Raw genomic sequence first — 16,335 nt, 5'->3', positions numbered from 1 at the left:
ATACTGTTAAGAGTGTACTACACTAGAAACGCAGATGGACTTGTCTGTGTCTTTCCATGATGTCACAATTTATCGAATAAGTTCAAAAGCTATGTCAGTTTTGTTGGTTGCAATTTTCCAGGTCGTTGGTTGCTCAGTTTCCATGGATAGTAGCTATTGGCAAGCACAGATTCTTTGATTCCATTCCTAATTACTAACATGAATGCAGGTGACACATATTACACAGTAGTATGTGTGTGTGTGTGTGCGCGCGCGCGCACGCGCGCGCGTGCAGCGGAGTTCAAAGAGCCCTTCCTGGAGGTAGGCAGAGGCAGAACACTATATGGACGCAAAGAGAATGTGTGCAAGGGTTAGATAAGGTAGTACCAAACCCAGGTGGGGAGCTCCTGGAAGCCCACAGGGCCAGGGATTAGGGTTCAGTTGAGCTACAGAGTTGAAGTACAAGACATGAGGGACACAGAAGTGAGGATAGGGTCTGAATGGATGGATAGACAGAGTAGCCTGTGTTAGCAAGCTGTGAAGTCACCCCGCCCCCCACATTAGTTCCCTACCAGTCAGTCATATGGGTGGTCAGATGACAGTCAGAGAGGGTCTTTCCTTCACAACATTAGCTGCTCTCCTCTCCATATATGGGGCTCCAGGTAAGGGTGTTGTACCATTCTTAGTCTAGTGTGTTCTACAAGTTTTCCAGCTTGCTTTTTCTGCTATTAAATATGCCCTTATGTTCATGTATTTTCTATAAATTATCAAAGTAGACAGGAAGTACATGATTCCTTTATTACAGAAGAGGAAGTTGAGACCTGTCTTAGTTAGGGTTCTTATTGCTGTGAAGAGACACCAGGGTAACTCTTATAAAGGAATGCATTTAAATGGGGTGGCTTGCTTATAGTTTCAGAGGTTTAGTCCATTATTGTTGTGGTGAAGAGCATGGCAGGGTGCAGATGCTGGAGGAATGGCTGAGAGTCCTACATCTGCAGGTAACATGAAGTCAGCTGACTGTCACACTGAGGGAAGCTTGTGCAAAAGAGACTTCAGAGCCTCTGCACAGTGACACACTTGCCACACAAGGCCACACCGTCTAATAGTGCCTCTCCCTTTGGGAGCCATTTTCTTTCACAGCACCACAAGACCCAGGTTATAATGCCTCTAAATGGTTAAGTCAAGATGCAGGTATCTTTAGTTTTTGCAACTTGGTTGGATAGAAATTTAATAAGGCATAAACAATTGGTAAACAATATTGGTGCTTATTACAGAATGTTTCCAGAGCTATGAGCAGTAAATGTCTGTTGTTTGATTGTTGAGAGAGTTTATATGTGTAGCCCTAGCTGTCCTGAAATTCATTCTGTAGACCAGTCTGGCCTGGAACTCAGAGATCCACCTGCCTGTCTCACAGTGCTGGGATTAAAAGCATGTGCCACTATGTCTGTCAAAGCCTTAATTCTTTTTTTTTTTTTTTTTTTTGCTTTTTCGAGACAGGGTTTCTCTGTGGCTTTGGAGCCTGTCCTGGAACTCCCTTTGTAGACCAGGCTGGCCTCGAACTCACAGAGATCCGCCTGCCTCTGCCTCCCAAGTTCTGGGAATTAAATGCATGCACCACCACCGCCCGGCCTAAAGCCTTAATTCTTAAGCATTATCTTATTCAAGTGAAGTAATCAAATTATTACTGGTAAGCAGGGAGACACAACTACATGTTGTGCCCCTCAGCAGCCTGAGGAGTTCCTTAGACAAACTGGGATTCCATTGCTTTGATGGAGAGAAGAATTTTAGGACTATCCAGAATGGTGAAGCAGAGTTAGAGATTGTATCAAAGGCATTTTATATTTGATATAGACATGAGCATGAGGGTTGGAGAAAGAGAGGCACTCAGAAAGAAAGACATGTCCAAGGATAGGCTTCCCAGAGACTAGGGGAAGTAAGATACGTTCAGCTGTGGTGTGGCGCCTCAAGAATAGTAATCAGCTGACTTAATATTACCCAGATGTGCCGTTTCTGTGGCTCAAGTTACATCTCAAAAAGTTGCTGTGAACCTGCATGGGACTGACTTAGGCCCTCTGCTTGTATCTTGCAGTCGTGTAGTGGGAGCAGGGACTCTCTGACTCTGTTGCCTGCTTTTGGCACCCTTTCCTCCTACCAGATTGCCTTGTCTAGCCTTAATAGGAGAGGAGGTGCCTGGTCTGACTGCAATTTGATATGCCATGGCTGGTCGATATCCATGAGAAGTTCTATTCTGAAAAGAAATGGAGGAGGAGTAGGTAGGTGGGGGGAGAGGAGGGAGAAAGGACTAGGAGGAAAGGAGGGAGGGGAACTGTGGTCAGGATGTAAAAACAAACAAGCAAATGAATAAATAAATAAATACAAAAAAGTTGTTTAAAAAAATCTTCCTCATCCTTCTCTCACTTTCAGTAAGATCCTAAGGTGGCCTTGGGTGTCATTGGACGGAATAATAATCTGAGAGAGTGATACCAGGAAGCCACTGGGCTTCACAAGGGCCTCCCAAACTGCACATCTTTCCTGGACTGGGGTTTGTGGTGGGAGTCCTAGAAAATTGTAAATTTGTAACTGGGGAGAGAGAAAGACCTTGTTGTGTGTGATTCTTGCTTCTCTGCTGGCTGAGGAGCTCCTTTCTGCTTCTCATGTCTCCCAATTTCCCTCTTTCTGTCCTGCCTTAAGATAAGTACATAGAGTTTTATTAGATAAGAAAATGGAGGGCTTGAGATTGTAAAAACTTTTTTGACTTCTACCATTCTGGTGCACCATAACTAAGTATGAGATACTTAAAAATTATTCCTTAAAAAATGCTGCCTTGTTTTAAGTTGTAATGTTGATCAATTTTTTCCTTAAATCATAGTCTCTTAATTACCCCAGACTCTTGCCAGGAAGTTTTACTTTTAATTTTTTATGATTTTTTTCAGACAATCTTTAAAATACTTAGAAGATAACTTCCAACTTCTTTCATGTCTCTCTCTTCTGTTCTTTGTTTTCTTCTTAATTATCAAGAACCAGGCCTTAGCTCCTCACCTGTGTTGAGGGCACTGAGCCAGGCATTGTTTCTGTTCTTACAAACAAGAGACTGGGGCTTGAGTGTTTTCTGATGGCCTAGTGTGAGCTGTTTATGCAAGGTAGCAATGGAAACAATTATCCTAACAGGATGACACAGCCTATTAGGCTTAGAATGTCCTGATTTCCTGTTTAGGTTATCCAGAGGTCAGATGCAGGCTTATCTTCCCACTCTGTAGTCCACATGGTAGAGTGTGGTAGAACTTGGATCACAATCCATTGATCTGCATTTATCCTCCCAAGAAAGTAAATCCTTCCCTTTCTGTTGTTGGTATCTTTAAGCTACAGCCCTTAGTGAGGGTGTGGTGCCCGAAGCTGCATGCCAGTAGCTGCTTCCTAGCTCAGCTGCGTCTTCGTCTTCATGTACCTTTGTCACAGTGTTGTAGAGCTGTCTCTTACCTCTCTGGAATCTGCTACTAAGGACTGGGCCTAACATAAGCCTTGTCTCCATGCTGTGAATACTTCCTTAATGAATCAGACTTAGTAATTTGCCATCTGCCTTTTTACCCTTTGTATTTCATTATGCTTGAGGGTATGGAAAGACATTTCTCTTTAAAGCAGATCAAGCAGCAAGTGTTCTGACATGTTCTTCAAGCAAATCATTGTACCTGACAAAAGATAGTTACATATACAATCAGATCTGGAAGTAAACAGTTAATTTGGGTTTATAAATAAGTGTCTTTTAGATTCAAGAAAAGTAAATACATATTTTAAATTGCTTGAGTAAAGATAATAAAATCTATTACAGAAAAGAAGAAATGGCTGAGGATTCAGGTCCCTTAAGTATAAAATAGTGGACTATTCACTGTGTGTGTGCAAGTGGCCTACTGTTGTGCTTTAGCGCCAGCTGTAATACTCTGTTACACAGGGCCGTGAAGGGCCTGTTTTGTTAATGTCCATTACCCTGTCTTTGGTAGTCAGCTCACTTTGCATTCGTTCTGGACTCCAACACAAATGGTAAAGTCTGGCCGCAGCTGAGACCTTCTCTCTAAAGCATAGCATGGATAGTCTGAGCTTTGCCTTTCGCTGAGGAGCTCTCCAAGGGTTAGTTAGAACCGAGTCTCCCACTGCAGGTGTGCACCCTCTTCTTCCTACGGCAGTGGGGATGGCTTTACTTAGTTTCATCTGTAAACGCCTTCAGTTCCATTTTTTTGTTTTGTTTTTTTAAGACAGGGTCTCGTATAGCCCAGGCTTGTCTCAAAGTTGCTATATAGCTGAGGGTGGCCTTGGCCTCCTCATCCTTCTTCATCTACCTCCCCTGTGCTGGGATTATAGGCATGTGCTACCATGCCTTGACTCTGAGTTCCATTTTAAACAAGGAAATGACAAGATGTCATTCAGACATTTTGGTGTCAAAGTATTTAGTTTTAATTTTAGTTTAGTTTATTTCCTTAAGCCAGAACCAGCACTCATATGACAAATTATAAATTTTATTAGACTTACTAAAATTTTAGAGTAAAACATATGTGACTCATTTTATTAGAGATTAAATTAACCCAGGTATTAGATTCTCCACATTTTCTTGTACTTTTTTGTAAATCACAGCCATTATCTCACATGGGGAGTGGGGATTAATGGAACACCCACCTAGATTCTTCTAGATGTGGAAAAATAGTTGTTCCCATTAGCCCTTGTTTCTTAGCACTCACCAGAGAAGAAGCACACAGAGCACAGGAACATCAGTCGTCTCCCTCTCAGCTGGTCCAGAGGGTCTTCTTCCATTGCTCGAGTTCTTCCAGGCCCAGTTCACACCGTTTATCGGAGTTCTTCAGCGCTGCAGTGAATCAAAATGATTCATCAGAAAGAATCGCAAGTCTACAAGCGCCTCTTGCGGTTCGAGGTTTGATCCTTTAGAACCAGACTCTTTGAGCTTCGTGTAACTGCCTCACATAAGTGCAGCAGATGATGTAATGAACCTGGACAGAAAATTAAATGTATGACCAGCAGTGCTTGTTTGGCATGTGAGGTGGTGCCATCATGGGCTTACAGAGGGGAATCTCAGAAGCAGAGCTTTGGTTTTGAAATGCTCTTCACATCTATAGCAATGTTAAACCAGGACTTTTGCAGTCTAACTTTCAGAATGATAATATATTAATAGAATTTCAGAGTTAAGTAACTGTTTTGGTAGTTTTTACTGTGTGTAGAGGTACACATTAAAAGAAACAAAATTTTTAATCTTCAGAAAATTGTACATAAATGGTTATTGATGATAGCTAAACTGTGAAAAGAGCTGAATGGTCTTCAGCTGATTATTAGAGAAAGTGTGATACATGGGATAGAATTCACCAACAACAGACAGGAAGTGCTAATTGTTGCTACAATATGAGAATATACTAAGTAAAAAGCCAGTTAAGAGAGACCGCATCGCAGGATTGCCATTTACTGCAGTGACTGCTGATAGCTATGGATTGAGATGGTGTCAAACATTGTGGATATACTGAAAGCCACTGATTTTAAGTGGATGAATTGGACAATACAGCTCAAAACTACTTCTTTAATTTTTTAAATGTTGTATTTTTAAATATATTAAAGTTATAAAAGTTAAAAGAGGAAATTTTTGAAATAGCTGTTATAAATAGGAAGGTTGCCTAAGTAAGGTAAGCTCTTCATGTGAGTATATGTCCGAAATTAGCAAGGCAAGTCTGAGTTAATGTTGTTCTTCTGAGAGTAGGTGCTGGGGCAGTAAACTCTTAGTACTATGATATGCTCCGTATCCAATCTATGATACAATTATTTGCTGGTATTATTTTGAAAACAAAATATAATACATCAACATACAAGCTTATACATGTTTCTGATGTTGTTATTTTTTCTGCTGTGTAGTACTCCACTGTTTAAATGTACCACATTTTCCTTATCCATTCTTCGGTCAAGGGGCATTTAGGTTGTTTCCAGGTTCTGGAAACAATGCTGCTGTGAACATAGTTGAGCACATGTCCTTGGGGCACGATTGAGTATACATGTTTCTGTATGTTACTTTAGCTCTGACAGCCACAGGAATTTTGGCAAGTGTAAGAGTTTATAAATCTGATTGTGTTCACTTCCATTATTCACCTCTTTCTTTGAAATTCTAAACTCACCTAATGGCTGCCTAGTAATATCATACAGCATAGCTTAGCATTGAAAATACTCTAAAGAAGGCCTGGGGTGGGAGTATACACTTTTAATCCCAGCACTTGGGAGGCAGAGGCAGGTGGGTAGCTTTGAGTTTGAGACTAGCCTGTCTTAACATAGAGAGTTCCAGGTCATCCAGGGCTACATAGTGAGACCCTGTCTCAAAAGAAAGAGGGGATGGGGAAGAAGAAAGGAAGGTGGTTGAAATAATAAAAGAAGAAGAAAGAAAAATTAAAAATTCATTTCAAGAACACTTTGCTTCTGTAGTGAAGTGAGTTAAAGGGAACTGCAGTCCATGGCACCTGAGCCCACCCTGAGCCCACCCTGATCTCACCCTGAGCCCACCCTGAGTCCACCCTGAGCCCACCCTGATCCCACCCTGAGCCCCTGAGCCCCTGATCTCACCCTGAACCCACCCTGATCTCGCCCTGAACCCACCCTGAGTCCACCCTGAGCCCACCCTGATCCCACCCTGAGCCCATCCTGATCTCACCCTGAACCCACCCTGATCTCGCCCTGAGCCCACCCTGATCTCGCCCTGAGTCCACCCTGAACCCACCCTGAGTCCACCCTGATCTCACCCTGAGCCCACCCTGATCTCACCCTGAGCCCATCCTGATCCCACCCTGAGCCCACCCTGATCTCACCCTGAGCCTACCCTGAGCTCACCCTGATCTCACCCTGAGCCCACCTTGAGCCCACCCTGATCTCACCCTGAGCCCACCCTGAGCTCACCCTGATCTCACCCATACTCCTCATAGAGGGAACCCAGAAGACACTGGCTGAAAGCAGGCTTGAAAAATGGATGTTTAGCTGGGCGGTGGTGGTACACACCTTTAATCCCAGCACTTGGGAGGCAGAGGCAATCTCTGTGAGTTCGAGGCCAGCCTAGTATACAAGAGCTAGTTCCTGGACAGGTTCCAAAGCTACACAGAGCACAGAGAAACCCTGTCTTGAAAAACAAAACAAAATCAAACAAAAAAAAAAAAAAAAGAAAGAAAGAAAGAAAGAAAAAAGAAAAATGGATGTTTGAATAGAAAAGGCTTGGGTGAAGACAGCTTGAAGGCCTTTAACACCAGGAGGCAAGAAAAAGAGACTGAATTTCATGTTTTTAAACAAAGTCTGTAAAGGCTAATACTAACCTTAGAAGCCCCACTTGCCTAAGGACAGATAACTTCCTGGAATGATGGGAGCTGGTGTTCATGGTCACATGATTTTGCTTCAATAAGCAAGGTTGGTTGCCCCAGCTGTGCAGGATGTACTTGATCACTTGTAGATAGGAAGTACATCAGGATGTATGCTTGCCCCGGATTGGACGAAGATGGGAAGTGCCATAGCCTTGTAGATTTGGTCTTTATAGATAGGGACCTGGTCAACATAGCTTGTGGCTATTCTCTGGGAGTCCCCAGTATGGAGCTGGTCAGTGTCCCATTGTCCTGGCCAGTATTAAATAAAGCTTGCTTCAATTTGACAGCTATAGATTTGGTCTTTGTTCTCAAAGTTTTCAGGTTTAATGGTTTTGTGGTCTAGGCTGACCCTAAACTCATGCCTTTGCTTGAGATTACAGATTGCACCACCATGCCAAGTTTTCTGAAGTATTGGAGATTGAATCCAAGACCTCAAGCATGCTAGGCAGGCCTCTACCAATTGAACTACACCCATTGCCCCTTGTATGGAGTTTGACTAAGTTCATATTGGCTTATATAAAATTATCCCCTCAGCTTCCTCTAGAGCTTTCTGAATGTGGTATTTGCACAGAAAGGGGAAAGTCTATGCTTGAAAAAGCAGATGGTGCTCATTTGATGCCATTGTCTGGAAAAGACAAGTATTCTCCAGGAAAGGGCAATAAGATCTTTCTTCAATTCCCAGTGGCCAATTATGGAGGATTTGTTTGAAGGGCAAGTGTTTCGGCCTCAGCGTTGTACTGGGCTTAGGAGTTTTGTTGTCCTTAAGTCTCTGAAGCGTACTAGGGACCTTGCATCAGCTTTGTTTCTTGAAGGCTAAGGAAAAACAATCTTCTGGTTTACTTTTGGAATTTGCAAAGCGACCCTGAAGTCCCAGGTGGATTTAGTGTTTGGAAAATGGAATTTGGGGGAGTAAGGCTGCCCCTGAGCCCCCAGGTCAGCGTTCACAAAAGCAAACCTGGTGTCCCCAGTTGCTTCTCTCTTGAGGTTGGCTTGGCTTTATTTTTCTTCTGTCTTGGGTCACTGCCCCTGAGGTGCTTCAAAAGCAAAATCTGAAAGACACAAAACAAAACTAAACCAGATTCAAGGGAAAATGAACCGACACTGTGGGTTCAGTTTTACAAAGGCAAAAGGCACTCTTCAGAGCTCCACAGAATGGTTTAAATCTGCCCACATTCACTGTGTCATTTGCATAAACAATCTCAACAGATTTGAGACCCCAAAAATCTGCAGATTCAGAACCAATCTATAGGGTGGGGAACTGCCAGCCAGCTAAATGGACCAGCATGAAGGATTCCTCAGTGATTCTGAAGTGACTCAACTTTCGAGCATACGAGTGGGGCCACCCATGCTACCATTTCATTCCTTTCTTCTTGTTCGCTGAACACACAGGAAGCACAAAGGAAGTAAACCTTAGAACTTACAGATATTGCTATAAATCCCCTTGATGTGTTAACAGTTGTTCTGGAGGGGAACTGGGTCCTTACTAAGAGAGGGTACTAATTTCAAATGATCTTTTAGGCTGTGATGAGATGGAACGGAAGCACCACTGTTTCGCTGCTTGCTTTTGTGTGATCCATACCTCCCCCAAAAACTTGAAGATTCGTTTTACTTGGCTATTGGGACAAACCCACTTACAGAACTTAATACCAAGTCTCATTATCATGTGCCCTACTTTATCCTTTAATAAGCGTTTGTGAAGTTGCTTTTGGATAATGTGGTGGTGTTTTGTTTTTGTTCATGTTCCATCTATCTTTGAACTCTGTGTTATCTGTGTTAACTAATGTTTCATCTGTTGAGACCATACCTTACTGTTTTGTTTTTACAAGACTAAAGCATTTTTTAAATTTAAACTTTTTAATTTTATTTGGTTTTTCGAGACAGGATTTTGCTGTAGCTTTGGAGCTCGTCCTAGCTCTCATAGACCAGGCTGGCCTTGAACTCACAGAGATCCACCTGCCTCTGCCTCCCAAGTGCTGGGATTAAAGGTGTGCACCACCACTGCCCGGCTGAGGCTAAAGCATTTTATGTGATTACTACAAACTTATTGTTTGTTCACTGCCTTCTGAAGGGACCAAAACTTGAAACAGACTGATGTTGTCTGTAATGGGGGCTTTAATATTAACAGTGCAGCATCCTGGGAAAACTTGGACAGCTCTAAGGGGCAGTCCCCAGGGCAATGGCAGGATGTGGAGTGAAGCTGAGTACTGGTGTTTCCCGACAAGCACTCCACCTCCCTCCCCTTACCATCATATTCTGACAGCAGGGCATCCCCAGGGGTCATGGCTGTTCCAGTCAGAGCCGGCTGTGTGAAAACCTGTGGGACCCTGGCATAAAGTCCAGAGGTGAATTAATCTGTTCAAACCAGACTGATCTACATAGCAAATTTCAAGTCAGCCAAGGCTACATGTCGAGATGTTTAAAAGTAAACAAAACAAAGCAGAAAGGTAAAAATGGACTTGATGTTAGGGATGAGACCTCATTTCTCAATGAGACCGTGAGAGAATCCACCTGCTCTACCAAATAGCCCAGAGAGATGATGCGGACAGTTGCCAGCATTGTCAAGGTGTTTTCTTGTTGTTGTTTTGTGTTTACTTAGTCTAGCAGCATTATGGATTTGAAAAATCCATATGCACACGGAAAGGAGAGATTTGAGTATGAAATCACCATGCCTTCTGGCTCCACTCTTCCTCCTTATCCATACCCATTTTCCTTTAAGACATAGACTCTGAAGTGCTGCTCCAGTGGACAACCATTTATTCAGGGACGAGAGTGGCAGCAAGAGAGTAGCCGGCAACCGTGGTCCCCGCCGTTTCATACGAGGCTGACAGTAGTTTCCCGTGTTAATAGAGTTCAGATTACAGGGTTTGTGTGAATAATTTTTTAAAATAATTTCTTTATGTGAGCTTCAAAATATAACTGTTTCTTTGTTAATTTATCACCACTTAATAATGTTCACTCCTTGAGGAAAGGGACAGTGTCTAGTTGTTATACTGTCTTCTGGTGTCTAATATTAGGTATGTAGTACATTGTAGGTGGGCCATAAACATTTGCTGAATGATTAAGTAAATTTTATCTAGATACCTGGTGTTGAATTCCTTAAACTTTAACCACAGGTTTCCATAAATATCTACAAATTACTCATGGTACATGTTTTATAAAATATTTAATGTTAATGTGAAGTATATAGATTAGAATCTGGTAGGTACATTAAATTTCATACTTTCTATAATCATAGTGATTTGCAGTGAATATCTGCATATGACGTCTGGTCTTGTGTACAAATTACAATCACAGTATTTCTATTGAGGAAAGACTTTCTTTGCTGGAAAAGGGCTATGCGTTTTCACAGCTGTGGTTGGTTGGTTCAGGAGATGAGCTCTTTCTCCCCACCTGGAGGTGGTAGTGCAGCCTAAGAGAGAAGAAGCCTCGCTGACAGACTCTTCCTTTCCCAAAGGTCACTGGCTAATGCCCTTGAAGAAAGGCATGTCACAGCCAGTGTGTAGTGGTTACTTTCTGCAGACTGTGGGAATGACCCCATTCACATGGAGAATCACACATAGACCAGACAGAGGAGCTTTCACAGTGAGACTGCTGCTGACACTTTAGAGACTGCTAACATTTTAATAGAAGTATGATGCTATTTTTAGTTCTAGCAGTAAAGCATGTTTACTATAGAATATTAGGACAATAAAGAAAATAAGTTATTTGTAACCCCACTATAAAAATGATACCATTTTGGCATATTTTCAAATTTTCTTCTATTTATAGGGTTTTCTGTAATTAAGTAGCAATATACATTATAACCATCTTCCTAAGCCATTGCAGTTTATCTTTTTTCCCTTATGCTGGTGCTGGGCAGTGAACCTAGACCTCGCGCACACTAGGCACGTGTTTCTTCATATGGAGTAGACTATTCTAATTTGTTCTGTAACCTAATAAAAATGTTGGAGCTTACTATCTCTGTGCATGGCTTTTTGCCATCCCTTATTATTTTTCCTATAATTCCTCTCTTATAAGTATTATTACCAATCCAAAGAAAATCACTGTTTTATGGTTCTTAAGCCCATTGTAGATGATAGTCTGTCAATCACATTATCATCATCCAAGTATATGAAATTAATGTCCCTTGGGAAAATGTGTTACCAAACAACAATGAAAAATCATGCATACATTCTCTTTTTATTATCAGACAGGACCCTTTTCTATTATTTTATTAGAGTTTCTATAACAGTGTTTCACTTTCTGCTGTGGGAATGTTCTCTTGTCTAAAAAGAAACAGAGCAACCATTAGTCGTTAATATTTTCATTATTGCACTTCCAACCTTTTACAAGTGTCTGCGTAACAGTTGCAAACTGATGGAGAAAATCAGAGTCAAACAGCTCCTCACTTTCCCAAGAAAAAGTTGGTTTCTTCTAATCATTTTTTTTTTTTGTTTTTGGTGGCTTTAATTACCTTAAATGTTTTTATTCGTCTTCTAGTTACTGGTTCCACGCACACATCCTGTAAGTAAAAATAAGTGCTTCCTTCGTGTGAAAGCAAAACCAAGAGAACCCTTATTTATGAAGTGTGTTTTTAAAAGAATATAAAAAACCGAGGAGATAGTTAAGTAAAGCATCCAGCTTCCTGAAACAGTTCAGATGGGGAGAATAGGAAGTGGGCTTTAACCGGCTTAAAGGGATTAGGGCCTTTAAAGGTGGTTAAGGATTGGATGCTTTGGGTTAGGCCTGGCGTTGCTTTTAAAAGATTATAACAATATTTGACAATGATTCTAAATGGAGTTTATAAAGCAAATATTAGGACAATAAAGAAAATAAGTTATTTGTAACCCCACTATAAAAATGATACCATTTTGGCATATTTTCAAATTTTCTTTTATTTATAGGGTTTTCTGTAATTAAGTAGCAATATACATTATACCCATCTTCCTAAGCCATTTAAATTTTATGTAGATGCCGAGTCCTGAAGCCCAGATTCCATCACGGTATCTCTCACCAAGGAGAGTCCAGCAGAGGTTGGGTAATGCACTTCATTGAGATTATCTGAGCGTCTGCTCTAAATTACTTTAGGAAAGTCAGGCTGTAAACAGCTTCTTTGAAAGGTAAACACAGTTCTTCTTTCCAGTTCTACACACAGTGGCACGAGCCTTGCCGCCTGAGTTGCGGGTAGTACACAAAGATAAAAGCTGTGAGCATCAGTACAGGTGCGAACATGATTGTGAGAGTGTGCCATACAGTTACGTGGAAGTGTCATAAATCTTTAGAGCAGGGCTGGAGAGATGGCTCAGTGGTTAAGAGCATTGCCTGCTCTTCCAAAGGTCCTGAGTTCAATTCCCGGCAACCACATGGTGGCTCACAACCATCTGTAATGAGGTTTGGTGCCCTCTTCTGGCCTGCAGACATACACACAGGTAGAATATTGTATACATAATAAATAAATAAATATTAAAAAAAAAATCTTTAGAGCAGCAGCCACTGATGATTTTAGCAATTCCAGAATAAAAAATATGAACGTGATTTTGGTTGTGAAGTACACTAGTAATGTTCTTAAAATGAATTTCCTTATTTTATTGTAAAAAGAAAATCATGTGGACACGACAATAGCATATTCTTCATTTATATTGGGTAGCTGTCCAAAAGCTGACATGATGTTTCCACTCTCTTCCTCAGCTCCTTGACTTGTTTATGGTTTGGGACTGGTCCACTTACCTCGCTGACTATGGACAGCCAGCCTCTAAGTACCTTCGTGTGAATCCTCACACAGCCCTTACGCTTTTGGAGAAGTGAGTATGTTCCCAAAAGTTGTTTTGGTTTTTATTTTAGGTAGCATTTTACACAGGGTTTGATTGCATGATAAAGAACTAGAAATTTCTCTAAAAACAAAAATATCTCGATGGAGTTTTTAAAAAGTCATTACAGCCAGGTATGAGGTGTGTGCCAACCCTGAGGTGGGGGATCATGAGTTTGGGGGAGCTGAGGCTGTAGTGAGGATTGTGAGTGAAACATGGGGGGGGGGGGAGTAAATTCAGTCCTTTTGATGAACAAAAGATGTCTCTTTCTTGCCTTACAGAATTATTTTGATTATGTATGTGAGGAAAACATTATTTCTTCCTAATGTATTTCAAACATCTCAGGCTCAGTTTGCTTTATAAATATGTTACTGGAAGCCTGGACTATTTAGCACAGTTGTTCAGTGCTTTGTGCTAGGGCCTGAATCCATCCCTCGACTGGAGAGAAAATGGGGCTCCTTAAAAATAAAATAAAATAGGGCCATGGAATGGAATGTTTGCTTCACTAGTATCTAAGTCTTGGATTCTTTGAAGGTAGAGAAATACGTGATTTGAGAAAATGATATTGTAAAAAGTGAGACAGCCAAACACAGTGCTCCTTTTCCTGCATTATGTGTCAAACTTTTTCTGCACTCAGTCATAGCTTGTTTAAAATGTAACTATTAAAATGTACAGTTTTGTGTTAATATTGTCTGTTTTCCCAAATTTCAAAGTATCTGTGGTTATTTTATTTCAAAGGATGTAAGAAACTATACACAATTTATATAAAGTGATTTTATAATGTCATGAAATGCTACTGAGGCAAAAACATTACATTTTAAAATGTCCTACTTCTGCCCTCACGTGGTCTTGCTGTGAATGTGTGCTAGAGCCCATGTAGGGCATTCTAATAGATATTTGAAAACAGCATGGTGATTGAAAGCTGCATGTCTGAGATTTATGTGCTAGTGCAAGGTCGTCATTTTCCATCTCCTCGTGCTTCCTGTCTTCGTAAGTTTGATAGCACAGGTTTTCATTTCAAGCACTGAGTTGGTGTTGGATAAGGCAGATCATGTTTTTAAAAAAGGAAAGAAAAGAGAGAGGAGAGAGAGAGAAAGAGAGAGAGAGAGAACTCATCGGCAGCAGCTTTTCTTTTTCAGCATTTATGTCTGTATGTGTTTGTAGGATGAAGGACACCAGCAAGAAGAATAACATATTCGCCCAGTTCCGGAAGAACGACCGAGACAGGCAGAAGCTGATAGAGACGGTCGTGAGACAGCTCCGAGCCTTGGTGACTGGTATGTCCCAGCACGTGTAGACACACTGGGTCCACAGCTGAGTGCGTCTCTGTGGCCAGCACTGCTCATGAGACAAAAATTTGTTTACAGAAGTAAAAACACAGTTGAGGAAATACACTGATGAGGGCTTAAACAAGTAATGGTGACAAACATCATTTGTATGGATTTTTAAATAATTGAATACTATTTTATATATAAAATGTAAGATTAATTTTTTCAATTTCAGAGGAAAAGTCAAAAGTGTAATATATAAATCCAATAAATTGTATATGAAACTGATTGCAAATATTAGAAAAACCCGTGTCTCTGCTTGTAAGTATTCTTTCTGTAAGCTTGAAAGAGCTCCTGTTTATGCCATTATAGTTTGGGACGCAGCCGCTGCTGAGAAGGGAATACTTGGCTGTCATTATTGGGCTTCTAGCTCTTATTTTCACCTCAGTTTGACTCGTGTGCCTAAAATTTTTATTTCTGCCGATTCTGAGGAGGAAATACACAAATCTTGAAAGTTTCTGAAATCAAACACAGTTCACCAGGAACGTAAACTTGGGTAGCTTAACCACTCGGAATATGAAGAAAGAGTTTGGGTTTTCCAAAGATGTTGTATTTCTTGCAGTTGACCCGTTTTTAAAGTTTTAGTTTGGTTTAGATGAAAAGAGCAGGCAGTTAAAGGGCTGTTTCCATCGGGTGTGGCTGTGCTAGTTAGACGCGCTCTTCCTATGAATGAAGTTACAGCAGGGTTCGGGTTAATGCTCTCCAGAGAGCAGATCTCCAGGCTGTGGACCATGGAAACTAACCAGACGGACTGAAGTCTAAAGCCTACAGCCAGTGCACACTTTCCGGATAAATCACAGTGGCACAATGACAATGTAAACCTGACCTTTGTTTTCTCCCCAATGTAATTATGCTGAACCTCCTCCCCTTTGCATTTTCAGGATTTATGCTTGTAGACTCCCTGACTCTGTAAATTAAGTATGAAGAGTTATGCTTACATGTCTGGATTTTGTGATAACACATTAAAAAGGTTGAGAGCTGTTGAAGATGCTATTTCAAATATTCAGAGTTTCTTATTTAAAATAGCCTCCTCCAGAAAAGGCCCGTTATTTCCTAATGATCAGATTGCGCATGACACAAAACAAAATAGATTTGTTCTCTTGACAAAAATACTCCAAGTATTTAACATTTTAAAATCATTACATGAAAATACGATAATTCCTCAGACACAGTTCATTCTATACTTGAGTTAGATATGGGGAACAGGGTGCTCTGAAGATGTTGGAGTACCCTCACTCTCTGGCTACTTGGGAAGGCTCTGGCTTTGACCCAGGCATCTGGGGGTTTGGAAAGAGGATCCTCCACATCCCCTGGAGCAGACTCCCCCTCCCTTATAAGGGCTTCTCTGTACCCTTTCCAGAAAACTAGGTCACCTCCATGCCTCTACACACACACACGCCCCCCCACACGCCTCCCCCCCACATGCACACACACACACACCCCACACACATGCACACACGCACACCCAGATTGCATTGTTATCAGGCAGATAGACCTACAGGCATTGCAGCCTGGAGTGAGATACAAAGCTCAAGATGTTAGCTGGTGGGGAAGGGGCGGGGTCTGTCAGACTGGGGAGATGGGCAATGCAATGAAAAAGAAGTGAGAATTTGGGTTGGTTCTGAGACCAGAGCTGTGCCAGGATAATGGAAGACTTTGGGCGCCCCTGTGAATTTTAGGGGCAGTGAAATTACCATCTCCTGAAGGCTCCCTAAAATGACTGGTTGAAGAACTTGGAGCAGAGGTCAGAGAACTGGGCCCCAGCTATCCCTCTGGAACACTAGTGTCAAAACCCACATTCCCTGAAAGAGATCAAGCAAAAGGAAGCAAAACTCCAGGATTCTTGAGACTCGAAGGTGGGGG

The 16,335-nt window shown here is 41.5% G+C and overlaps 1 protein-coding gene across 3 annotated transcripts in view; it reads left to right on the top strand.

The window, feature by feature from the left end:
- Positions 1-15,474, top strand: part of Exoc6 (exocyst complex component 6) — a 150,621-nt gene extending 135,147 nt beyond the window's left edge. For 2 of the 3 annotated variants that reach the window (XM_057778887.1, XM_057778888.1), the window contains exons 21-22: positions 13,026-13,138; positions 14,309-15,474. In XM_057778887.1, the coding sequence (XP_057634870.1) occupies positions 13,026-13,138; positions 14,309-14,441 (246 nt within the window). In that variant the 3' untranslated portion in view covers positions 14,442-15,474. The remainder of the gene's footprint in view (positions 1-13,025; positions 13,139-14,308) is intronic. The other variant, XM_057778889.1, reaches the window with a different exon arrangement.
- The last annotated feature ends 861 nt before the right edge of the window (positions 15,475-16,335 follow it).

This window comes from Chionomys nivalis, chromosome 8, assembly GCF_950005125.1.
Source record: "Chionomys nivalis chromosome 8, mChiNiv1.1, whole genome shotgun sequence".
Lineage (NCBI taxonomy): Eukaryota > Metazoa > Chordata > Mammalia > Rodentia > Cricetidae > Chionomys > Chionomys nivalis.
Note: the sequence above shows the minus strand (reverse complement) of the source record. Positions and strands in the feature narration are given on the sequence as shown.